Raw genomic sequence first — 27,264 nt, forward strand, 5'->3', positions numbered from 1 at the left:
GAATTATAGATTATTATGACAAAAAAAAAAAAAAAAAGAATTATAGAATAAAGAAAAAGGAAAGGAAAGGCGAATTGGGGCCTAACCCAACCTAACCAAATCGAAGTGGAAGTCCAAGTCAACTGAAGCTAGACTGAAGTGGAACTGTGGAGGTGGGTTCTTCATTCATTTCTTCTCTCTCAATTCTCAAAACACTACAACGTAACCAACATGGAATCGCATTTCTTCCTCCTCCGATGTTTTCTCCTCCTAGCTTCTGCCGCATGTTCTCTTTCCCACCCTTCTCTCCTCGGTGTTCACCCTCTAGGTACCGCCTCCGACATGCAATTTGCTTCCAACACATTAAAGTTTGAAACTTTCTCAATTGGGTGTGCAACCCAACTCAAAGTTTGAAGACCCATTTTGGACTTCTTTGCAAATTTCTTTCCTTTCTTTTTTTGAGACTTAAATTGCTTTTTTCTTTTGGTGGTGTAGATGAGAAATATTACAGCTCTGAGGTAATCAAGTGCAAGGATGGATCAAAATCCTTCCCCAAAGATCGTCTCAATGACAATTTCTGCGATTGCCCTGATGGCACTGATGAACCAGGTGTGGCAGATGATAAAATTTATGATTTCTGTTATTCCTTATTTGTTGGCCTTTCTTAGTTGCAGGATATGTATATATAAATTTAAAATAAAAAATGCTATTCGTATATAAAAAACCAGCCACTAAAAGCAGCCACCAATGTATTTGTGGATAAATATATGTGTGGTTTAATTTATTTTCAATGTGTGTTTGTATTCCAACATGAATTTTATACTGATGCCTGATTTTGGTGGCTGATTTTGGTGCTAGTGTATAAATACATGTATGTTTTAATAGTGTATTTGTATTCCAACATGTATTTTATACTTGTGACTTACTTTGGTGGCTGATTTTGGTGTACATGTAGCATAGTCGATTTAAATTATATACTTCTATTGTATACTTTTCTTTTCAAAAAAGAAAGGAAACGGCCTGTATTATTTGGAACACATGGAAAATTTGACAAGGAATTCCTTGTTTGCACTAAAATATTTACTCTTTGATCTTTTGCACAATGTGGATACAATGTATGTACTTCTTTTGGCTGTTAGTGTCACAATTTTCTTACTGTTTGATTTATGAATACTCATATAGAGATATGCTAGCAGATGCACCTCTATGCCAAACTCATGAGGTGCTTTTTTTCTAATAATTTATTTGTAACTTGTTTGGAGGTTGTTATGCATTTAACTGCAGGAACTTCAGCTTGCTCAGCTGGAAAATTTTATTGCAGAAACCTGGGAAGCAAGCCACAATTTATATTCTCTTCTCATGTTAATGATCTTTTCTGTGGTAAGCAATTTCTTCTGCCTTCTGGACTGTGTATTTCTTTTTCATGTTTATCTCTCTAAGTTGCTCTTTCAAGTCTATTTATTATATCGATTCGCACACGTCTTTGGCATTTTGCCAAGTGAAAGGAATTCGATAACCAGTGTCTCCCTTTAACAATGAATTGTTTGAAATGTTTTCTTAATCTCCTCGCTTTCAACTATACAATTTGGAGATGGAACAGATAAGCCTAAACAAATAAATAAACTTTTGATTGCCTTCGTTGCATTATTTCTTAAATTATAAGATTTTAAGGTCATAAAGTCATTAGTATCTTCAAATTCTATACCCTTTTGTGGGCTCTATGTTTTTAGCCGTTTTGCTTGGCTTTCAAATTTATATCCAAGTTTGATTCAATATTACTGCAGATTGTTGTGATGGGAGTGATGAATATGATGGACACATTCGGTGCCTCAACACTTGTGTAATGGGTGGGAATGCCGAAATTGGCAATTACAATTCAAAACTGAGTCAGCAGGCCTCTTTTGCTGGAAAAGTGACCAAAGATGAAGTGAAGTTGGAGGACTTGGTTCATAATCTTTTGAGTAAGATCGTATCCAATAATGTGCTCATGTGTTTTAAAATTCATAGGTGAATATGAATTGAAACTTGATATTGATGGCATAGGTTTGAGGTTAGCAATTATTCTACAAGTGGTTCTGCTTGCTTTTATGGTATTTCTATGGCGTTTTGGTTGCCGTTCCAGATCTAAAAGGAGGCGTACAATTGAACTGAAAGAGATCTAGCTATTTAACTGATACTGAACTGTGGTAATATTTTTTAAATATTCCCCTCATTTTCGATCACTTAATTCTGTTTGCTTTTTTTTTTTTTTCCCCCATATGCTGATGTTAGTTGATGAAATGTCAAATACCAAGGTATTAGTTAAGAACTTTCCACAGTTAAAGTTAACATAACGAGATATGTTATTATATTATTAGGAGTTTTCTTTTTCTTTTTTCCCTGGAAAAATGTTATTAGAATAGGATAGGATGTACAAAAGAGGATAGGCCATCCTCGCATAGATTCAAAAGGTTCAAATGTGGGCAGATTTATTTTTGGAATTTACTAATATTTTAGTATTTGTGTTTAATATCTTCCTCTGGTTTGCTATTTGTTTGACTCCTTGGTGATGCTTTAAATTTCAATACCATCAGATTTAGTTACAAAACTGCAATGTCTACTATTTTGCCTAAGGAAATCCATTAATGTTAGCTAAACTTATCCCATGTTTAGATTACAAAATAAATACTATAAATGCATGATACTTAGCAATGAGATTTTCTGCCATTACGTCTCTTCCTTTGATCTCTTCACATTGTTTTTCAAACAGGAAAAGAAAAGGACTGGCTATATAATTATATTTTGCTCCAATAAATGACGATTAATGCATACATAGGCTTCTTTTCTTCATATTTTTGTATCTCTCTTTTTTCTTTTCTTTTCTTTTTTTCAAATTATATTTTCTTATTTCCTTGGATTGAATATTTGATAACTCTTCACTAGTTCTTGAAGGCTTTGTCACACTAGAGGAGTTTGTTATATTCTAGGGGATATCCACTGCATTGCAATAATCCTAAGGGTAGTGCAAATTTGCACACTCAAATTGTGTTTTATTTATTTTTTCAGGTATATTTTCACAACAATATTAAGAATAGTGGTACATGAAACTAATGGAAATAACATACTAACAACACATCCAACATTGCTACTGTTGAAGTACACTGTTAAGAATGCCAGGCAAGAGGTAGGAAACATATATTGATGGGAGATAGCCAATGACAAGGATTCAGCCAAAGTCTCAAATTTTTGTTTGTTCTCTCATAAGAACAACGCACATTGAAGAATTCATTAGTCAATGTAGTAAGAATGATGGGTGCACAAGTCTTATTGCAAGAAATTCAATCCTCTATCTTGTTAGGCTCCACCAATAATCTGGTTTGGGATTCTACCAAGAATTTCAACTCCATGCATGTCAAGGATGGAGAGAACCCTCTCTTGCCATCGAATGACTAGTTGATTTTAATTGTTATAGGTTAGGCTGCCTATATTATATACCCTTCGTATGCGGTCCTTCTTTGGATCTTGTATTAATGCGGGATACTTGTGCACCAGGCTGCCATTTTTTATGTTTTTATTTCAATGTTCAAAGCGAAAGGGAACCTTGGTGGAACGTTAAGTTGTCTCCGCGTGACTTCAAAGTCACGGGTTCAAACATTGGAATCAACCACTGTTGCATTTATTTGGTTATGCTATCTAAATTACACCTTTAGGCACGCCCCTTCCTTAGACCTTGCTTAATGCGGGATGCTTATGCACTGAACTGTCTTTTTGATCTTTTATTTCAATGTTCAGAGCATAGCCATTTTGATTAAAGTTGTATGTGTTTTTGTAACATTACGAGATTTTATAATTTCATCCTCTTATTTTATCTTTGGGTGTATGGCTATGCCTGATTGCCTGGTGATTATACAATTTTCCATGTAAAGAATCAATTTTCTGGTATGTTATCAATAATTGGCTGATATCTTTTCCACTTGTTTGTTCATCTCATTTCTCATCCCTATATATTCAAGTCTTTTTTGACAAATCTCTGCGGTTGTGTTTTATTAAGGTGCTCTAATACTATATAGTTGATCAATAATGGTGATTGGATCAACAGAGTAGCATATAGTTCTTCATCTTCACATGTTTTTTGAGCCATGGCCCATGCCAAAGCAGAAACAAAGTGTGAAATTCCCGAGTTCCAACATTTTAATTCCCTTGAAATTTGGTCAAACTTCATACCATTTTTCTTTCTTTTCATGTTTTCTCGTTGACTTGAATGCAAGACTGTTAAAACCCCCTATAAAATCAATTTTCGTTATTATGTAATGAATTTTTTAAAAGAGGGTTTATATTGTCTCAATAATAATGTTTGGGGCTGAAGTGTTCCTTTGTTTGGATAAAGGGTCGCATTGTCCTTCGTAAAAATAGATAGGAGTCAGATTGGGTCTTTACTCTTTTTTGTTACACCTCGTCTTTACTCTTTTTTGTTACACCTCACAGCTCCCATCCGTTGCTTCCTAGATCTAGTTATCCTTCGCTGCTATTTTCGAATCCATTCTTTGTCTATGATAGAAGCAGGTTTGGCTTAGTTTATAGGAGAAAAGGTAAGGAGTTGATGGACTGATTTTTCACTATTTTCACTGCTTAATTCCTATTGTTGCTGGATGGCTATTTGTTGGTCCTTTTAAGCTAGTTTAGCAGGTTCAGAAGCAAGAGTGCTAGGCCTAGCTGTTGCCTATAAATACTAGGGGTTAGTTAGTTTTTAGTTAGAAAATTCTGTTAAGTTTGTTAGTTCAGGAGAGGGACAATTCTCTCCACAGTTTGGTAGTTCCAACAATGTACTCTAATAAGAAATTGTAATTTGCAATCCCTAGTTCAACAATAAAATTCCTTAATTTTGCTAGATCCTTAATCCTATCAATTGGTATCAAAAGTCCATGGATCCTAGAAGTGGTGAATGGTGCAACCACGATCGCGGAAAATGAAAGGGAAATTGGATGTGATGGAAACACGATTTAACCGACTTGAAGACCTGCGCCATGCGCTGCAGAAAATGATGCAGAGGATCGATGCGTGAGTGGATTCCATGGAGTAGGACGCTTCGATCCGTCACGGAGTTCTCCCGTGTCACACCAGGCTGTTGGCAGCTTGTAGTGGAGTAGAACTGTGCCGATGCAATGGAGAAAACAAGAACTCCTGATTTTTCGCGGTGAGGATGCAATGACTTGGATCGAGCGTATGGAGTAGTTCTTCTTGCTCAAGCGGCATCAAAAAAGGAGTGGATTGCAGTGGTGACGTTTCCCATGGAAGGCTGCACGTTCATGTGGGTCCGGTGGTGGGAAGCGACCTTGCCGACGATGCAGTTGCAGTCCCTTCGCGTAGCGTTATTGCGTCACTTCTAGCTTGAGAGGTTGCAGAGTCCCTATCAACTGCTGCTGAAGCTGCGACAAACCAGCACTGTGCGGGACTACATTGACCAGTTTGTGATGCACGCACGTCCGCTTTAAGGTCTTGCTCCAGAATTCTTGATTGACTTGTTTTGAATGGATTGAAGCTGGAAGTGAGTGAGGAATGCAGGTTATTCATGTTCTAAACAATGGATGAACTGATGGAGCTGGCGTGGAAAGTGGAGAATCGTAACACAACACTGTAGGATACTCCTGGCTGCGGTGGGGGCAAGGCTATGACTTAGAGCTTCTTAACTAACAAACCGGCACTCGCAGCAGCAATGACAGGGCTAGCAAGTAAGGGTGTGAAGTAAGTGGTAGAATTGGCGAAACGAAGGGGAGTGCAGCACCTTAGTAATGATGAATACAAAGCTAAACGTGCGCGGGGTGAATGTTTTTTCTGTGATGAACCGTACTCAGCGGAGCATGTGTGCAAGAACAAGGAATTCAAGCTGCTGGTCATGAACTGGAGGCTGAGGAAGGGAACTGGTTAGACGACGAGGCTGTTTCAAAAGCAATAGCGCAATTAGAGCTCAAACTTTCATGCTTCGATCGCCACCATAGGGCGTCCAAGGCGTGGGTCGATGTGAAGAGACGTCGAGTGAGGTTGCTGTTGATTGTGGTGCCTTGGATAACTTTGTAGCACTAGAAATTGCAGCGGAATTAGGGCTGGTCATATATACTACACCTAATTTCCGAGTGAGGTTGGCTGACTAGGGCAGATGCAAGGGGGTCACATTAAGCTTCTAGGGGCTGTCCATAAAAGAGGATTTCTACCTTTTCCCCATCAATGAGGTGAGTTTGTTTTTGGGCTAGCATGGCTAAATAAGCTCGGGGTCATTTGAGAAAATTTTAAGGACTCTTGGATCGGGATATTCAAGGGTGGGGAGGCTTTAACCTTGAAAGGCGACTCGAAGTTGTGTTATGGTTTGCTAAGTTTACATTCGGCATTGGTCACAAGTGTGCCACAGTTGATACAAACGGTGTTGGACGATCATGATGTAGTCTTTCACCCACTACCAAGGTTACCACTGCATCGATCACATGATCATGCTATTCTTTTAAAGGAAGGGCTGTTGTTCCTAATATTTGGCCTTACCAAATTAGGATGTGTGACGAGGATATTCACAAAATTGCCTTCTGGATGCACGAGGGACACTACGAGTTCTTGGTAATGTCCTTTGGCCTAACCAACGTGCCGAGTTCTTTTCAAGCATTGATGAATAACATTCTTAAGCCGTTGTTATGGAAGTTCGTGTTAGTCTTCTTTGATGACATCTTGATCTACAGCTGAGATGTTGATAGTTATGCCGAATTGCCAATCACTTGCAGCGAGTATTTTGCATCCTCATCACCAATCAGCTTGTGTTAAATGCCAAAAAATGTACTTTCGCATTAAATTTGGTGGGGTATTTGGGCCACATAGTCTCAGTTGAAGGGGTGGCCGTAGACCCTAGCAAAACTGCAACCATGCTTGCTTGGCCAATCCCTAAGGATGTGCGTGCCTTGCGGGGGATTTTGGGCCTCACTGAGTACTATCGGCGGTTTGTGCTAGGGTATGGCATCATTGCTAGACCATTGACAGATTTAACAAGAAAGAATACTTTTGAATGGAATGCTAGGGCTATGGCAGCTTTTGGAAAACAGAAATCCCGCATAGCAGCCCTTCCCACATTGGCTGTCCCAGATTTTAAGAAAGAGTTTGTCATAGAGACCGACGCCTCGAGCGAAGGGTGGGGGGCTATGCTGTCTCAATAGGGGAACCCCATTGTATTTTTAAGTCAAGCATTGTTTCCAAGAACGCGTCAAAATCAACTTATGAGAGGGAATTAATGGCGGTGGTGCTTACTGTCTTGAAATGGCGCCATTACTTGTTGTGAAGTCACTTCTACTTATGGACCAGTGGAGTCTGAAATTTTCCACCGAGCAGTGGGTGATGGATCCGGCTCACCACAAATGGACAACAAAGTTGCTAGGCTTGGATTTCGACATCAAGTATCGGCCGGGACTGGAAAATAAGGTAGCAGATGCTCTTTCGCGGCAAACGGTAGCCAATGCTATTTCGGTAGTGCATGTAAATCTTTAGGAAAGTGTGGACGCTGAGATAAAAGAAGATCCGGAGCTGCAGATAGTTGTAGTTGCCTTGCAGCAGGGATCTAAGGATTTTCTTGGTTACTCCTTAAGAAAGGGGAGTCTGTTCTATCAGGGAAGAGCAGTGTTGCCAACAAATTTGGCTCACATACCCTCCTTATTGGCCGAGCATCATGACAGCGGGATTGGGGGCCATTTGGGGTATTTTCGAATGTACAAGAGGCTGGTGGCAGCAGTCTATTGGAAGGGGATGCAGTGACATGTAAAGATTATGTGGCAGCTTGTTCCTCTTGCGAACAAAGCAAGTACGCCGCGCTTAAGCCAGCGTGACTGCTGCAACCCTTGCCAATTCTGGAGAGAATATGGGAACATATCACGTTGGACTTCGTGGTCAGCTTGCCCAAGTCGAAGGGCATGGACACCATTTTTGTGGTGGTCAACCGACTGAGCAAATATGTCCATTTTATCCCATTATCACACCTTTTCTCAGGCAAGGAGGTGGTTGCAGTTTTCATTAAGGAAGTGGTAAAGCATCATCGGTTTTCGAAATCCATTGTTTCTGACCGATATAGAGTTTTCATGAGCAGATTCTGGTATGAATTATTTCAGGTGGCGAGCATGAAGCTGAAGTATAGGACAACGTTTCACCCACAGACGAACGGGTAGAGGAGGTGGTGAATAGGTGCCTCAAGACCTACTTGGATGCTTTGTGGGTGGGTATCCAAAGAGGTGGTTGGAGTGGTGGCCATGGGCAGAATATTGGTTTAACACGACCTTTAACACTTCATCTCGCACTACCCCATTTCAGACCGTTTATGGGGTGGCTCGCCCGATTTTACTCCAAGGAGAAACATACACGTCACATGTTGAGGAAGTGGCTACATTGACAGCAACAAGGGATGCAGTTCTAGCTGAGTTAAAGTATCATTTGGCACAAGCTCAGCACAGAATGAAGCAAACAGCAGATAAAGAGTGAAGGGAGGTGGAGTTCGAGTTAGGAGATTGGGTGTACCTCAAGCTACCACCTTACCGAATGCGTTCCTTGGCTCGGAGGATGAATGAAAGCCGAGTCCTTGCTTTTATGGGCCTTTTGAAGTACTTGAGAGAGTGGGAACAGTAGCATATCGATTGACGCTGCCAGACAGGTGCAAGCTCTGCCCGGTCTCCCACGTGAGCAGATTAAAGGTTGTCTCGACATCACAGCAACCTCAGGTTTTACCACCAGTAATGGCAGAGGATGGTGAGTTAATTATGCAACCCATGGGTATTTTGGCATCAAGGTCAGCTGGGGATGGCTCCTTAGAGTACTTGGTTCGTTGGCAAGGTCTTCCATCATGCGAAGATAGTTAAGGAGAGGCTGCCGCGCTACGACGCTCCTTTGCGGAGTTCCACCTTGAGGACAAGGTGTTTGCCTAAGGGGGGAGTAATGATAGAAACATGTTTGGCTTGGTTTATAGGAGGAAAGGTAAGGAGTTGATGGGGTGATTTTCAATTGCTTTCTCTGCTTAATTCCTAATTGTTGCTGGATGACTGTTTGTTGGTCCTTTTAAGCTACTTTTGCAGGTTTAGGAGCAGGAGTGTTATGCCTAGCTGCTACCTATAAATACTTGGGATTAGTTAGTTTAGTTAGTTAGAAAATTCTATTAAGTTTGTTAGTTCAGGAGAGGAAAAATGTTTTCTACCATTGATAGTTATAACAGTGTACTCTAATAAGTGATTGTGATTTACAATCCCTAATTTATCAATAAAATCCCCTAATTCTGCTAGATTCCTGATCCTATCAGTCTACTTGGTTGGAGCGGCAACATCTCTTGTTGTGCATATAGTACTAGAACTTGAGACGAATCTTGGAGATCATCTTTTGTTTGGGAGTTTTAATTATTTATTATCGTTTCGTTGTGTTGATCAGATTTGAGGGTGAATCTTTAGTCCTAACGGGCATTAAGTCATGTAATTGGGGCTGGATGTGTTCCTCATTTTGAGAGTTACTGCATTGTAACGACATTGATGCAATGCACATATTTAGAAGGACTTGAGGCCCTGGATATGATGAAAGCAAATGCTAAAACATGAGCTCATCTAGAACATGGAAATTTTGTGAAATAATTGAGTCACAATGGGGATAATAGTAAGAGGAAGCATACTAAGTTGACTAACGTAGGCTGGGTTCAATTAGATCTAGACTGACCGAAATAGTTTATCAGGTCTATTTTGACGTGACTCTAAATTGATTCGAAATAAATTAGATTAAACTGGTCTATCTTATATAAAATTAGTATATACAAATTTTATAGAATAAATTAATTGAAGTATAAAATACAACTTCTGACTGGCTAGCAAAGGTACGAATACCGAGTAAAAATAACAAATTTGAACTTGGCAAAATATGCCCAAAATCCAGGCCAGGATAGCTGTGTAAATTATTTATAGTGGATGATGTGCAGTTTATTTCTTAATTTGGAATTAGCTAGTAGAAATTTTGTAGAAGCTGTGTGCCCATTGAACTATGGTGTCGTTATTGTTCATGTTAATGACAATAATTTTGTAATCTGACCCAAATGATGCACAACTCAGATTTTTTTTTTCTTTTTTCTTACTATAATGATGCTTGTTATGTTTTATGGCATGACTCAGATATTTTTTTTATATATGTATATATACATTTTAAAAGTAGCTATGTGTTCATATCCTGTTCCAATAATAAAGGCCCAGGATCCAAGCAAAGAAGCCCAACCCAAAGGGTTGGCCCTCACCCAGTACCAGCCTTCATCCCAAGAAGTCGGTACTGAACACGACCTGCTCCAAAGAAGTCGGATACGAGGGTTAGCTGACAGATAACACTCATTCGAATGAGTAACTGCCCCTAGAAACTCTCTAACCACTTCATAGAGCCATATCTTAACCTCCCTAAGATATGGGAACGGTTATCCACCTAAAAAGGTGGCACTACTTCAGCGGTGGTTATTGGTTCACCACTATAAATACACTGACACCATTCAGGTATCTCTAAGTTCCAATACTTTCTAACCTGCTCACACTCTTGCTAACTTAGGCATCGGAGTGTCTTTGCAGGTACCACCCCCCATTCTTTCACACGTACAAGTCGGACGGAGGAACACCGAGTAACAGATCCACTCGAAAACTACCTCCTTCATACGTTTGGGCCAACCAATGCCATCCAGCCCATTAATCTCCGGTTACCCACCGTAACATTGGCGCCGTTGCCGGGGACCCGAGAGATCAACCAGTGATGGCGGATAGATCCCTTGAAGAGGGTCATGTGGAGACAGATTCTAAACAAGAGAATCTGAACACTGAAAACAATGAGGCAGACCAGACCCTTCACCAGGAAGCCAATGATCAACACAGGGAAGGCACCTCCGGAATCAAAAACCCGAAGGTAAATTCTTCGGAGGGGCGCGAATCAGAGAAAGAAGGACCATCCCACGCAATTGAGCTCACGGGATTAGTCCACAGTCGCCTCAAGCAGCTAGAACAGGAACGGGAGCGACAAAAGGAAACCGAAAAGAACCTAAAAGAGGAGATGGAGCGACGAAAAGAGTTAGAAAGAAAACTTTTAAAGTTAGAATCCTCCCTCAAAGGTCAGAACTCCCACGACGGTAGAGAAGATTCGCCCTTAGGGGAGAAGATCCTTTTAGTGAGGACATAATGAGGGCAAAAGTTTCGAAAAATTTTAGAAGCCCCGATATGAACCTCTACGACGGAACCACTGATCCAAAGCATCATTTGAGCAACTTTAAAAGTCGGATGTATCTGGCTGACGCTTCTGATGCTACGCGATGCAAAGCTTTTCCGACAACCTTGTCAAAAGCAGCGATGAAGTGGTTCGACAGCCTCCCTCCGAGGTCGATTACCAGTTTTGAAGACCTCTCAAGGAAGTTCTTGATGAGGTTCTCCATCTAGAAAGACAAAGTAAAATATGCACCGAGTCTCCTGGGAATAAAACAGGAGGTCGGGGAGTCCTTACGAGCCTATATGGAAAGGTTCAACAAAGCATGTTTGGAGATTCAAGACCTGCCCACCGAGGCAGTCATCATGGGGCTAGTCAATGGTCTTAGAGAAGGTCCCTTCTCACAGTCCATATCAAAAAGACACCCCGCCTCTTTAAGTGATGTACAGGAAAGAGCTGAAAAGTACATCAATATGGAAGAAAATGCTAAGCTAAGAGACCTGAGTTGGCGACCTGGTCACCCTCCCTCAACAAAAGAGAGGGAGAGGGAAGCCAAGAAGAAGGAAGAACTCGGCCTCGATAGGCCAAGAAAATATCACTCTTATACTCCTCTAAAAGTTCCTGTAGTGGATGTATACAGAGAAATTTGCAATACTGAAAGGCTGCCTCCTCCCAGGCCCATTAAAAATAAAAGAGGGGGGAGCCGCGGTGATTACTGTGAGTACCATAAGATATATGGGCACTCCACAAACAACTGTTACGACCTTAAAAATGTGATAGAAAAGCTGGCCAGAGAAGGTCGGCTTGACAGATATCTCATAGAAAGGTCGGACATTCATGGAAAAAGAAAGCGAGATGATGTGGATAGAAGAGACCCACCACCACAAACTCCGGAGAGACATATCCATATGATCTCAGGAGGGTTTGCGGGAGGGGGACTCACAAAATCTTCTCGTAAAAGACATCTCAAGAGAGTTTACTAGGTCGGAGAGGAGTCATCTGACCTCCCTACCATTTCATTCACGAAGGAGGATGGGCAAGGAATAATCCCAGGGCACGATGACCCAGTGGTAATTACCATGATCCTGGCAAATGCCCATCTCCACAGAACACTAGTAGACCAAGGAAGTTCAGCGGACATCCTCTTTAAGCCCGCTTTCGACAAACTGGGATTAGATGAGAAAGAGTTAAGAGCCTACCCCGACACCTTGTACGGATTAGGCGACACGCCAATAAAGTCACTAGGATTTTTGCCCCTCCACACCACCTTTGGAAAGGGGGAAAAATCAAAGACTCTGAGTATAGACTTCATAGTCATCGAAGTAGGGTCAGCCTATAATGCTTTAATTGGCAGAACTACCCTTAATCGACTCGGAGCGGTGGTATCGACGCCCCACCTCTGCATGAAATTCCCGACCTCAACGGGGATAGCAACGGTGAGGGGAGATCAGAAGTTGGCAAGGAAATGCTACAATGAAAGCCTAAACCTGAGAGGAAAGAACAAAGAAATCCACACAATAGAGCTCGGTGGAGCAAGGATTAAAGAAGAGCTGCGACCACAGCCCGGGGGAAAAACCGAGGAGATTCAGGTCGGCGAAGAGGAAGGAAAAACCACCCACATAGGAGCCAACCTAGGGGAAATCCTAAGACAAGGGTTGACTAAGCTCCTAAGAGATAATTCCGATCTCTTCGCCTGGAAGGCCTCCGACATGCCTGGGATAGATCCCGAGCTCATGTCCCACAAACTCTCGGTCTACTCGGGGTCCCGACCTGTGCAACAAAGAAGACGCAAGCTCGGCCCAGAGCGAGCCCTAGTAGTGAAAGAGCAAGTACAGGCGCTCCTGGAAGCTGGCTTCATCAGAGAAGTCAAATACCCAACATGGCTAGCCAATGTAGTGCTAGTCAAAAAACAAAATGGCAAATAGAGGATGTGCGTCGACTATACCGACTTAAATAAGGCATGTCCCAAGGACCCTTATCCACTACCAAGCATTGATGCCCTAGTAAACTCTAGCTCGGGGTATCAATACGTGTCGTTCATGGACGCCTACTCGGGGTATAACCAAATCCCGATGTACGAGCCAGACCAAGAGAAGACATCATTCATCACACCCAGAGCCAACTTTTGCTACGTGGTCATGCCATTCGGATTAAAAAACGCAGGAGCCACCTACCAGAGGTTGATGAATAAGGTGTTTGCCTCTCACCTAGGAAGCTTAATGGAAGTATACGTCGACGATATGCTGGTAAAGACCAAGAAAGAAGTCGACCTCTTGCCTGACCTTTCACAAGTCTTTGACACCATAAGGTCGCACGGGATGAGACTAAATCCTGCAAAGTGCGCCTTCGCGGTGGAGGCAGGAAAATTTCTGGGATTCATGCTAACGCAAAGAGGGATCGAAGCCAATCCCGATAAGTGCAGAGCTATCCTGGAAATGAGAAGTCCGACTTATTTAAGAGAAGTCCAACAACTTAACGGCCGACTTGCAGCTCTCTCCAGGTTTTTGGCAGGATCAGCACTAAGATCCCTTCCACTGTTCTCCCTATTGAGAAAGGGACACCAGTTTGAATGGACTCCGAATGCGAGGAGGCGTTCCAGGAGTTCAAAAAATTTTTGAGCCAACCTCCTATTTTGACCCGATCTGTAGCCGGAAAAGACATCGTCCTATACCTATCCGTGGCAGACAAGGCTGTCTCAGCAGCCTTGATAAGAGAAGACGAGGACGGTCAACACCCAATCTATTTCATCAGTAAAGTTCTACAGGGCCCTGAGCTAAGGTACCACAAACTAGAGAAATTTTCCTACTCCTTAGTGGTAGCCTCACGAAGACTACGGCCTTACTTTCAAGCTCATACAATAAGAGTCCGCACGAACCAACCCATGAAGCAAATCCTCCAAAAGACGGATGTTGCAGGAAGAATGGTTCAATGGGCAATAGAGCTCTCCGAGTTCGACTTGAAGTATGAAACTCGGACGGTGATTAAAGCCCAGTGCCTCACCGACTTTATTGCAGAATACGCAGGAGATCAAGAGGATAAACCAACTACATGGAAACTCTATGTAGATGGATCCTCCAACAAAACAGGAAGTGGTGCAGGCATAATATTGGTAGATGAAAGGGGAACCCAGATAGAGGTTTCCCTCAAGTTTGAATTCCCAGCTTCAAATAATCAGGCAGAGTATGAAGCCTTGATCGCAGGACTGAAGCTGGCAGAAGAAGTCGGTGCTACAAAGGTGATGATATACAGCGACTCCCAAGTGGTGACCTCCCAAATAAGTGGAGAATATCAGGCAAAGGACCCAAACATGAAGAGGTACTTGGAAAAAACTTTGGAGCACCTTGGGCGCTTTGCAGAAACCGAGGTGAAACACATAACTCGGGATCTAAACAGCAGAGCAGATGCCCTATCCAAGTTAGCAAGTACTAAGCCAGGAGGAAATAACAGAAGCCTGATTCAAGAGACTCTCCAGGAACCTTCAGTGGTAAAAATAGAAGACAAACAAGAAGTCTTCGAAGTGGTCGGATTAAACCTCGGATGGATGAACCCCTTAGTCGAATACCTGAAATTCGACATCCTCCCCAAGGAGGAAAAGGAGGCCAAGAAAATCCGAAGAAAAGCACAACACTACACCTTGGCAAGAAATATCCTCTACAGAAGAGGGATATCAACGCCATTATTAAAATGTGTACCGACCTCCAGAACCACCGAGGTATTAGAGGAAGTACATAGTGGAATCTGCGGAAACCATTTCAGAGCAAAGTCATTAGCCAGAAAAGTAATCCGAGCCGGATTCTATTGGCCAACCTTGCAGAAAGATGCCACAGAGTTTGTGAAAAAGTGCCAACAATGTCAAATGCACGCAAATTTCCACGTGGCTCCTCCAGAGGAGCTCATTAGCATCAATTCTCCGTGGCCCTTTGCAAAATGGGGAATGGATTTGTTAGGCCATTTTCCTCAGGCGCCAGGACAAGTCAGGTACCTAATAGTGGGAATAGATTATTTCACAAAGTGGATAGAAGCAGAACCACTGGCCACTATCACTGCACAAAGAAGTCGGAGGTTCCTCTACAAAAATATCATCACAAGGTATGGGATACCTTATTCCATTACCACAGACAATGGAACCCAGTTCACCGACTCCACCTTTAGAAGCCTAGTAGCCGGTATGAACATCAAACACCAGTTCACCTCGGTGGAACACCCACAAGCCAATGGGCAAGCCGAAGCAGCCAACAAAATCATACTGGCAGGGCTGAAGAAAAGATTACAAGATGCGAAAGGAGCTTGGGCTAAAGAGCTCCCACAAGTACTATGGGCTTACAGAACAACCCCCCAATCCGCCACTGGAGAAACACACTTCCGACTAGTTTATGGCGTAGAAGCCATGATCCCAATAGAGGTCAATGAGCAAAGCCCAAGAGTGATTTTTCACGATGAGATCGGGAATATACAGGGGCACAAAGAGGAGCTCGACTTGCTCCCCGAAGTCCGAGAAGAAGCCCAGATAAGAAAAGCAGCGTTGAAGCAAAGGATGACCGCAAGATACAACAAAAAAGTCATTCGAAGGAGTTTCACCCCAGATGACTTGGTCCTAATCAAAAACGACATTGGAGTCAACAAATCTGGGGAAGGAAAGCTCGCTGCTAATTGGAAAGGACCATACAAGATCAACGAGGTCTTAGGAAAAGGCTATTACAGGGTAACCGACTTCGACGGCAACGAGTTACCAAGATCATGGCATGCTTGTAATATGAAAAGGTACTACAGCTAAAAGCGAACCCTACTCCCTGATGTACTCTTTTCCCAACTTCATGATTTTTTCCCAAAATCAAAGGGTTTTTTCTGAAAAGGGTTTTTAACGAGGCATCACAGTAGGGGCTAAGGAAAAATAGATTGTCAAAAGCCCTTAGTAGCAATAAGGTACCTCCTCAATTAATAAAGATCTCTTTCATATATCTCTTTTAAATTCCCTTTTTTATTCTCTTTCTACAAAACGCGCCAATTTAAGCTCGACAAAACGTGAAAATCCCATGAACCGACCTAGATGGTCGTCAGGATAAAACGACGAGGTACAAGTCGGCGTAAAGAGGCTATGGAAGTCGATCATGATAAACTCGGGAGCAGTCCGACTCATAAGTCGGAATGCGAAACCGAGTAAAACTAAAATGAATCGCAAAAGTAACCTAAGTCACGAAAAGCTCAATAAAATGAAATTGAGTACTAGGAATAACGAAAAGAGATAGGAAAAAACTAAGAAAAGATTATAAGGCTGCCCCGAAGATAAAAAAGATTCAGAAAAGCAGACAAGCCCAAAGAAAAGATTTTTTCCAGAAAAGATCAAAAATCAAAAGAACTATGAATAGAAAAGCATGCACGCACAAGGTAACTCAAAACCCTTATCCAAAAAAAAGGGGTATTTATTTAATCGTTAAAATTAAACCCTTATCAAAAAAGGGTATGATAAAACTATTTTGTTTATGGCCTTAAAAGGCCAAAAATTGTTCAAACATCAACAAATAAATATAAAGAGTTTAAAAAGGGGGGGCCCACAGGCCGGACCCCCAATAGCCAACAAATTACTTCTTTGCAAGAGGAGTAGAAGGATCACCACCACCAGGACCAGGAGTTGGAGAGAAAGTCGGAGGAACGGTAGAAGAGCTCGGAGCGTCCTTAGTGCGAGGAGGGGACTCTATGATCCTCTGCCCCCGAGTCTTCAAATCGGACTCGGACTCCACCACGGGGACAGGAGGATCCACGATGGCACCATCAATAACAATCTTATCAGGGTCTAAAGGAGAAAGGTCCAAGTCAGGAGCAATGACTCCGACCTGCTCCTTAAAAACCCTCCAAGCCTCATCAGCACCATCCGCAATAGAGTCCTCCAACTCGGTATAGGCCTTCCGGGCATTCAGCAAGTCATTCTTCACAGACACAAGATCATCAAATAAACTGTTGTAACTGGCTTGCGCTGCCTTCCTCAAATCCACCTCCATGTTGCATTGGGCTTGCAACTTCTTCTCCTTCTCCCGGAGGCTATCCCTCTCCTCCTTCAGCTTGGCGACTTTCCCCTCCAACTCCCTCTCGTGCTCCTGATATATGCGAAGCCTGCCTTCCAGCTCCTCGACCCTCGAGGTCATCCCTAAAGAGCTGAGAGGAGTCTTCTCAAATATATCTAAGAGTTTGTCACAAACTCCCGCCTTGAGACTCTCCTCAACCACAACAGTGAGGTAGTGCCGAACAGAAACATCATCTATGCTCATACGAGCATGGGGATAAATGTTCTTTCGGACGAACGCAAGAGCGTCCGCCTCACCAGAAGCGCCAGACTCTAAGGTCTTACGCTTCCTCTTCTCTGGTTCAGGAGTAGGTCGGACAGAGGGGGTGGTAGAGAGAAAGCAGAAGAGGAAATCACAATAGGTTGGGAGGGAGTCCCGACGTTCCGAGGAGGAGGAGGAGGAGAGACAACCGCCCTAGCACCACCAGACCTGGCACGAGACCTCGCCTTGGCCTCCTGAACTCTTTGGTAAGACTCCTGGGCATTTGTTTTGGCCATCTCTGAAAAAAGCAACAATTGATAGATTAGACAAGTCGGAAGAATTAATCAGACAAGTCGAAAAACCAAATGAAAGCTACCTAGTTGCGCCTGGATAAAACTCGGAGACCCCTGGAGAAACTTTTTCGTGTCCAAGTACGGAGACCTCCCCCAAACTTCACGGAGGAATCCCACAATGGCTGCCTCCACATCATCCAGGTCGTCAAGACCATATTTTTCACAAGGGGAGGCCTCCAACCAGTATAAAGGAAAGCGGGGGGAAGAATTATCATCTAGGAAAAAGGGGTGGTGACCCTCTACAGCTTGCACTTTGAAAAAATAGTTTTTGAAGTCGTGGAAGGATTCATCAAAAAGGGTGAAAATTCTCCTACCTTGTATGGCTCGGAACGATACCCACTGTTGTTTATTGTTTAGCCCACTAAAGGGTTTTGTCATATGAAAAAGATGGAAAAATCTTTAAAGAAGTTGGGAACTCTAAAGCCTGGATGATGAATTGATAAATTTTCAAAAAACCCCAAGAGTTGGGGTGAAGCTGGGTAGGAGCGACTCGGCAATGACGTAAAACAGACATCTCAAAGTCTGAAAAAGGAAGAAAAACACCCAAACGGGTGATCATACACTCATACATAAAGAAAAAATGGGAGGCCGCCTCATTAGCCCTCCCAAAGCAAACCCGGTCTTCTGGACCTGGGGCCACTAACTCATACTTCGGCTCGTCCTCCTCAGAAGAACAAATTCTGTGGCGAGTACGAAGATGGGTGATAAACTCAGAATCGACTGAGATTTCCTCCCCTAAGACTGTGACATCAACCCAGTGAGAGAGAGCATCTACAGAAGCCATTTCTTTTTCTAAAAAAGGGGTGACAAAACCTACAAGGGGAAAAGAAAAATCACCAACACGGTCTCTAAAGGGAGGGGATGCGAAACTAAAGTCTGCAAATCAAATTTATCTACAAAGGCATATTAAAGAACTAACCTTTATCTGGAAATGAGGGTTGGAAGCAAAAGCCTTCGAAAGCACAAGAATGCAGTACGAACGAATGCAAGGGAAATTTGAAAGATCGCAGAAACGAAACAATGAAAGAGAGAGAAAGTATTTATAAGAACGTTAGGGGCATAATGGTAAAATAGGGGCAGTCATTAATGAAGATGCACCGTTACCAAGGCTATTGAACCCCTACGCACACCCCTAACGGACACGACGCTTGATTAGACGTAACTGTCAGAACCAAAAGGTCACGAAAGGTCACGTCGGTTTCAAACCATCACGTCGGTCCTCTTACAAATCGGCTACGACCCCGAGTAGAATACTCGAACCCAAATCTTAAAAAGAAATTGGGCTCGAGTAGGGGCACTGTTCATACCCTGGCCCAATAATAAAGGCCCAGGATCCAAGCAAAGAAGCCCAACCCAAAGGGTTGGCCCTCACCCAGTACCAGCCTTCATCCCAAGAAGTCGGTACTGAACACGACCTGCTCCAAAGAAGTCGGATACGAGGGTTAGCTGGCAGATAACACTCATTCGAATGAGTAACTGCCCCTAGAAACTCTCTAACCACTTCATAGAGCCATATCTTAACCTCCCTAAGATATGGGAACGGTTATCCACCTAAAAAGGTGGCACTACTTCAGCGGTGGTTATTGGTTCACCACTATAAATACACTGACACCATTCAGGTATCTCTAAGTTCCAATACTCTCTAACCTGCTCACACTCTTGCTAACTTAGGCATCGGAGTGTCTTTGCAGGTACCACCCCCATTCTTTCACACGTACAAGTCGGACGGAGGAACACCGAGTAACAGATCCACTCGAAAACCACCTCATTCATACGTTTGGGCCAACCAACGCCATCCAGCCCATTAATCTCCGGTTACCCACCGTAACACTATGTATGTGAAATGTATCATATTACGAATTGGTAAGAGGTAATATGGAGTTTATGTTCCTCAGTTTTTTCACTTTCCAGCATTTGTTCTATTTCTGCTAAGTGATAAATTCTTCATTTCTTTGTAGTTTATTAACCTTTTAATTGTTTTCTTGGTTAATAACTAAAACTTGGGTTGGTTCAATTGATTTACTAGTTTTTGATTATTTAGAGACAATTGGTCTTTATTTCTGAACTAAACTGATTTAGTGATCATTTTCGGTTAACTCAATTTATTTCAATTCTCAGAACCATGATTCTCAAAGAAAATTATATTAAAAGTTTTTATACTAATAACAACAATAACCAAATCTTATTCCGCTAGGTGGAATCGACAAAATTTTTTATACTAACAACATAAAAATCTCAAAGTTATACTGACATAATATCAAGGGCAATTTACCCAAATAAATAAATAGGGTGAAAGCTTTACTCAAATACACAAAACAGAAATCCCTTACGTACATGTGCATTTTCACACTTCTATGTAAACCGTGGGAAGCTACCACGGTTTCTGATTTTAACATAAACCGTGGCAAGCTACTACGGATTATGGTGTTTGTGGTTTGTGTGTAAACCGTGGCAAGCTCCAACGGTTACGAAGAGAGAAAGCTAAGCATAAACCGTGGCAAGCTCCCACGGTTTTTGAAGAGTGCGACATGAACGTAAACCGCTATGGGTTACCAGGGTTTACGTGTGATGGTCTATAAATACATAATCCGCTGAAGCTTCTCACGGATCATTTGTGACACAAGGCAAAATTTGGGGGTTGTTGATTTGAGAGAATCTGTGAAAAGTAAAGAAGGTTGGAAAGAGGTTTAGTTGGTGGAGCATGGAGGATGAGGATCGCTTGTACCGACTAAATGGCGTCGCTCACGTGGCTGGATACATCGACGCCGAGGTTAGTTATTATTATTATTATTATTATTATTCTTATTATTACTAGTTATATAAATATTGATATTATTATGGTTGTTGTTAGTAGAATTATTTTTTTACATTTAATTTTTGTTATTATTCTGAGTGCATAGTATTAGTAGTTTTATTGTTATTATTATTATTGTTGTCCTCTTTTCTGATAATGGTAGTTATTATTGTTACTCTTAGATTTTGTTAGTATTGGACCGCTTATTATTATAATCACTGTTATTGCTATAATTAGGGAATTAAGAAAAACAATGTGAGGCTTGTAATAATTTTTTATAAATTACGTCTGATGTTATTAGTAATGGTCGTATGTTGAGGGATTTTGTTGCCCACATTTTGCAGCCTGTTAGGGTGATTAGCGGCGTTAGGAGACAACATGACCTTACACGACCGGATTATACCCTACCTGGAGACGGCGGGCTTGTATCATTTGGCTAGGCTGAACAGCCAGTGGTTCTGGGTTGATGAGCCTCTCCTTAGCGCATTTATTGAGCGGTGGCGTCTTGAGATGCACACCTTCCATATGCCCTTTGGTGAGTGCAGTATTACTTTGCAAGATGTGGCATATCAGCTGGGTTTGTCGATCGATGGTGAGCCCGTCAGCGGGTGCCTGACTGAGTTTGAGAATCTGATGGAGCACAGTAGACCAGCATGGGTGTGGTTCCGCGAGTTGTTTGGGGAGTTACCTCCGCAGAGTAAAGTAAAGCAGATGACAGTGTGCTACACATGGTTCCATGAGAGGTTCCGGGTTCTCCCAGCAGATGCTACTGATGAGACCGTGCGTATATATGCACGTGCTTATATTCTGATGCTATTGTCGTCTCAGCTGTTTGCGGACAAAAATGCAAATCGGGTCCACCTTCATTGGTTGCCTTATTTGGCATCGTTGGACGACTTGGGCAGATATAGCTGGGGTTCGGCTGCACTGGCCTGGTTGTATAGATGTCTTTGTCGTGGGACGAACAGAAACGTTGTTAACTTAGCCGAGCCGCTACAGCTTCTACAGTCTTGGATTTTCTGGAGGTTTCCCACGTTGAGGCCTAGTGGGTTTGATGTAATTGGGTTTCCTCTTGCCTCCAGGTACGGTTTATTATTTTTGGTTCACAAGTTGTTCAACATTATGTGTTATTTCTAGTTATGATATGATTTAAATTAAAATTGTAGGTGGGCTACGTTTATGCCGAGGAACGATCCAGGGGATCAAAGATTAGTGTCTGCACGCCTTTCCTTGGATTGATTGCGTGTCCACGATGTGAGTCATTTAGTTATTGCTCTTAGTTTCAGTGGTTTATGTTAAGTATCGTGGTCTGACGAAACCCTTACTATTTCGATACAGTTTGTGTGGGAGCCTTATTCTTCTGCCGAGGTTGGTGCTGTTATTCACCCGGAGATACTAGCTGACAAGCACCGTAGGCTATGGACGGCCGTCACTAGCCTGATATATTTTGCTGCGATTGAGTGGCATCAGGTCGACCGGATTCTACCGCAGTTTGGCAGTTTTCAGCATCTCCCTGAGCCAGCTCTGAACATAGATTGGCTACATGCGAAGGATGGAAGGGGTGGGGACAGGTGGTTCCCCACGTATTATCGGGAGTGGCATTAGCATTGGGAGAACCGGCTTCATTCATTCATCTGGGTCGATTGAGTCCTTGATCCCGATCCATCATCAGACTACCTGGAGTGGTGGTACCGTGTGACGCACAGATTTCTATCCCCAGATGTTGCATTTCAGGATCCTAGGCCAATTGTGTTGACTGAGGAGGCTCGTCACAGAGGGTCGTCGCAGGCACCTCCTAGAGTGCACGTTTACGACAGACCAGATAACAGGCGAGTAGATCGGCGTCAGCGTATAGGCACCCGTACCACGGATCGAGAGTGGCGAGAGCTGGCTGACCGTTTGGAGGAGGACATCCCTAGAGCTGATCATGGAGATGCGGCGGATTATCGTGTTCCTCGACGTAGAGGCAGACGACAGGCAGGGTGGGACGGCCGTGGAGGGGCTCGAGGTAGAGCACCTTCCGTTGATGATCAGGGCACTCAGTATGGTGTTGGTGAGGATGTAGTTGGTTCAGCCTCAGCTATGGATCAGGCGACCTACGATGTGGGTAGTAGCTCTCAGCTCTTTGGGAATGTCGCCCCACATGCGTTTGCTGGGTATACCACCGCGGCTGTTGGGATGGACATCGATGATCCTGTTACTGAGTCAGAGTTCTATAGGGATATAGCAGACATGCTCATGGATGATGATGGGACCCATTATAGGCTACAGATGCCTGACGACCAGTCCCAGTTTGCTGATCCACAGCCACAAACTGATGATGTTCTTCCTCAGTTGGCCGTTGATCTCAACGAGCCTGCAGCATCTCCGACTGACCCATGGATCCCTTTAGGAGGGACCCTAGCCTCAGCATTCAGCAGCGTTCCCGCACAGCCATCAGGACCAGTGGCAGAGCAAAGACCTAGGAGGGTGAGGCGTCCTCCATTGTGTGGCACCGGAGGTCACCTGCTCGGTCAGTTCGACGATGATGACAGTGACACCATTGAGGATTCTGATTAGTTATGTCATATTGTCATGTCCGGTAGGAACTATGTTAGTTTATGTTCTTCGCATGCTATTTAGCCTTATGTATTTCAGACTTCTGTAATTTATTATCTGCCATGTATTTGATAGTTAAAAAGGTTTGAGAATTGTCTAATATGTTATCTGCTATGTATTTGATAGTTTAAGCGGTTTGAGCTTCTATTATATACATTATTTCCGTCACAGTTATCATGCGCAGTCTAAATGATACCACATTGATGCAATCAAACATCTAAAATAAACGAATTTTATTCATATGAAATTAATGCAGAAAATCAACATGGTGACATTCATAGACTTAACCAACCATACATAACTCAGCTGAACAGTTAAAAAAACAACTAAAACAACAAGGTAATGGGATCTACGCATCCCCCCCGGTAGTATGTCTTCGCTGGTCACAGTTCCTCCGCGTATGCCCAGCCTGACGGCATAGCCCACAGCGCTTCGGCTGGTTCTCCAGAGACTGATCTATACTACCACAGATCCTGGTTGCCCTTGGACGACCTTCCTTTGCACGCCTCATGTTAGGATCAGGAATGATGGTTGGCCCAGCATATGGAGGCCATAAGTCTTCAGGGATAGGCGGAACAAAACCCTGCTTGTAAACGTTGAAAACTTCACTCATACGATAGACCTCGTGAACATATGACGCCAATTAAGGCGGGAGTAGGCGCAACATGCAATGGCGTGGCAACAAGGATAATGCAGCGCCTGAAAGTGGCCACAGTCGCATCTGTGATCTTTAAGGGAAACTCTATAGCTACCCAGCGAGAAGCGCCCAGTTGGTGTTGTCTCGGCCACGGTGTACTCCGATTGATGCCTGTCGTATAACGTGACAGTGAAGCACCTTGAGTCTCTTAGATTCCGATCAATTGCCTTGGCCAATGCCTGGCAAAATTCATTACCAGATCCGAGTTGTGCCTCTGCTGTTTGTCCCCGTACCACAAAAAGCTGAGCAAGCCTCCCGTAAGTTGACTGAACCAACGATGTGACCGGGAGGTTTCGAGTTCCCTTTAGCACCGAGTTCACACATTCACTGATATTGGTTGTCATGTGCCCGAACCGTCTACCACTATCCTTCCACAAGGGCGAATGCAATGGGGAGGATGTTGGAGTTCCCATCCTGCGCTATCACCAACAGCAATGTCCCTCCATACTTGCCATACAAGTGGGTACCGTCAATACTGACGAGGGGCTTGTAATGACGGAATGCCTTGATACAGGGTGGGAATGTCCAGAATAATCGGTGAAAGTACACCGTCGACTCATCAACCTCACCACGAAGCCAAACAGGAGAGGTCTTCAACACGGTTATTGTTCCGGCCATTGTTGACTGTACTCCTAGCATCCAACGTGGCAACTCCGCGTACGACTCTTTCCAATCTCCATATATTTGTACCACTGCCTTCTACTTCGCCATCCAAACCTTCCTGTAACTAGGCCTGAAACCATAATCGGCTTCTGTAGCTTGTTGCAGTACCTTTACCGTAACTGCAGCATCTGCCCTAACCAACGGAAGAATCCTCGCACAGATAACGTGGTAATCCAGCTGACGGTGATCACTGGAAATAGAGGTTGCCAAGCATGTGTGTGGCCCGTTGTACCTCCTAACCTCCCAAGTGCCCTTTCGTGCACGCAGTGCAATGCGAATCAACCAAGTACAACCCTTGCCGAATTGCTTGCAGTTTCCATGATACTTCAGATGATCTGATTCGATGACTCTATACTCAACACCTCGCCGGATGCTATAGTCCTTCACACTCAGCAGTCAGCACAGCCTCATCTTTATTCTGGAAAGATTGCCCAATCTGAAATTCTGTAGAAGAGCCCCCGACCGTGTTACCACCGTCCTCCTGTTGACCAAGAACCTCCAAGTTTAGTGTGGAGAAGTGTGGAGGGTACTGTTGAGAAGCAGAACTTGAAGGCCCATGCTACGCATGTGGATTGGCACCTGTGTCGTCGTCGCTGTCCCCGATGATATCGACAGGCTCCTGGTCAGAGTCATCGTCACACATTGCATTCTCTACTCTATCAGGTTCACCAAAGCCTTCCATATAAGGTAACTGGCAACCACCGGTGCCCACGACATCAGGCTGCTCAAAGATTCCTTCATTCTCCAACTGTACAGAACCAACAACCACCGTTCGCTCTAAATCAGCCGCGAACGTAGGGGAACCCACCGGCGGAAGATACGGTCTGACCGCAGGCATCAAACTAGACGCACCTCCCGCGGCAGTCGAGCTATGAAATGGAGCTGATGCCCCAGAACTATCGACACCAACCTCCAACTTCGCAAACAACTCGTGAATTCGGATCTCTGGAAAACTCCTAACACAATGGAACAGAACCCTAATATCTTCATCAGCCGCTAGCACAAAGGTATCATACTGAACACCCGTCGAGACAACTGCGATGGGAATCTTGTAGAATAGCTTCTTCACCCACTTCGTACCAAAGACGCCAAGCTTCTGCAAGATGCTGTTCTTTAGATCTGACAAAGTGCTTGACGAACTGATGAACACACTCAATGGTTCTTTGTCTGTGAACTTCACACCATGGCTTTTGCTTTTTTTAATTTTTCCAAAACAATGCACTAAGGCAAGAACACTCTCCTCCTCACTTGCCATTGTGAGAATGATCTCTTGTGCAAGTAGAATGTCACCCACATATATATAGAATTTCGGTGTTCCTAAACCGTTGTAACCTACAACGGTTTACGGTCAAATTTTCTCCTTCATAAACCGTTGGAGCTTGCCACGGTTTACACACAAACCACACAATTCATAATCCGTGGTAGGTTGCCACGGTTTATGTTAAAATTGTAAACCGTGGTAGCTTCTCACAGTTTACATAGAAGTGTCAATTTGCACAATCAGATAAGAAATATCTATTTTGTGTATTTGAGTAAAGCTTTCACCTATTTTATTTATTTGGGTAAATTACCCTAATATCAACGTTAAATAAAAATAAGATTTTTTTTTAGCTAACACAAAATCAGTCAATATGATTAACTATTTTAATTAAATTTCAAATAATGTTGTTCTCCCTTTAAACACAATATCATTGAGGTTTTAAAAAAAAAAAAATAATCAAATATTGAACGGGTTAAGTTATTGGTTGAGAAGTTTAGAGTCTTATTTAGAGTTCAGTTAGAATTATTGAATTATTTTTTAATTAAATAATATATAAAATTATACATGAAAATATCATCAGTCACATAATGCAACATTTTTAACTTACCACAAATTTCTTTGGTAAGTTGCCACTCCTCATTACCTAGCACAAATATATGAGTTGGGTCTTCGTGTCTTAATTGAGAAGAAACATCTCTATACAACTATGTAGTTTTTAATATCACATAAGTAGAGTTCCTTCTAAGAGAGAATGTGAATTTAAAGGGGATGTGAAGAAGAGAGCAAAAGGGGTAAAAGGAGAACAGAGAACTAAATCAGGTGGAGAGTACCAAGCACATCCATTTTGATTTGTTATTTTTGTTTTGATAAGGTATTGGTTTTGATTTGTTATTTGTTTTTTTAGGTTTTGATCTTAGATTTGAATATACTGATATTTTTATGATACTGTTTTTATATTTTAAATGCAAAAGAGAAAATGTCTGAGACATTAAAGCTGAAGATGTATTTTTTACAATCATTTAATTGGGTATTATTAAAGCAGTTAATATTTTAAATTGTGAATGATATTGTGAATTTATTGGCTGATTTTATATTTTATGTTGGCTAATAATTTTCTAAATTGTGAATAGAGGTGTTTTTGGATCGGATCCGATCTGCATATCCGCAGTATCCGAATCCGATCCGAAAATTACGGATATAGGTTCGATTCGCAAGGATATCGGATTGGATCCGATCCGTACACTAATAGGATCGAATTGCGGATTTTGTGTAGGTATTCGCATATCCGATCTGCAAAAATAAAGAAATCAATAAGTAATATTCTTTTTATGTTTTATTTCAACTAATAATTATCATATATGTTGTATTATTTTAATTTATTATTTAAGAAAAATATGTTTTTTTTTTTTTGGTGACTTAAGAAAAATATGTTTAATATTATTTTAAGAGTAAACATATTTAAAAGA

At 42.6% G+C, this 27,264-nt stretch overlaps 1 protein-coding gene across 3 annotated transcripts; it reads left to right on the plus strand.

The window, feature by feature from the left end:
* Window positions 1-3,920, plus strand: LOC112737742 (glucosidase 2 subunit beta). Of its 3 annotated transcripts, none has more exons than XM_025787802.3 (6): window positions 1-307; window positions 475-588; window positions 1,264-1,359; window positions 1,764-1,940; window positions 2,023-2,165; window positions 3,025-3,920. In XM_025787802.3, the coding sequence occupies exons 1-5, from the start codon at window positions 211-213 to the stop codon at window positions 2,139-2,141; spliced, it is 603 nt and encodes a 200-aa protein (XP_025643587.1). In that variant the 5' UTR covers window positions 1-210; the 3' UTR covers window positions 2,142-2,165; window positions 3,025-3,920. The 3 variants fall into 3 exon arrangements, with proteins under 3 accessions (XP_025643587.1, XP_025643588.1, XP_025643589.1); XM_025787803.3 differs by having other exon boundaries at window positions 2,023-2,162; XM_025787804.3 differs by lacking the exon at window positions 2,023-2,165.
* The last annotated feature ends 23,344 nt before the right edge of the window (window positions 3,921-27,264 follow it).

This window comes from Arachis hypogaea, chromosome 13 (assembly GCF_003086295.3).
Source record: "Arachis hypogaea cultivar Tifrunner chromosome 13, arahy.Tifrunner.gnm2.J5K5, whole genome shotgun sequence".
NCBI classification, from domain to species: domain Eukaryota; kingdom Viridiplantae; phylum Streptophyta; class Magnoliopsida; order Fabales; family Fabaceae; genus Arachis; species Arachis hypogaea.

What these genes read in the sequence shown, in the direction of transcription:
- LOC112737742 (XM_025787802.3), top strand. Translation starts at nt 211, where the DNA reads ATGGAATCGCATTTCTTCCTCCTCCGATGTTTTCTCCTCCTAGCTTCT. An exon ending in TGATGGCACTGATGAACCAG is followed by an intron (nt 589 to 1,263) that starts GTGTGGCAGATG and finishes ATTTAACTGCAG; the next exon opens with GAACTTCAGCTTGCTCAGCT. An exon ending in CTTGGTTCATAATCTTTTGA is followed by an intron (nt 1,941 to 2,022) that starts GTAAGATCGTAT and finishes TTGATGGCATAG; the next exon opens with GTTTGAGGTTAGCAATTATT.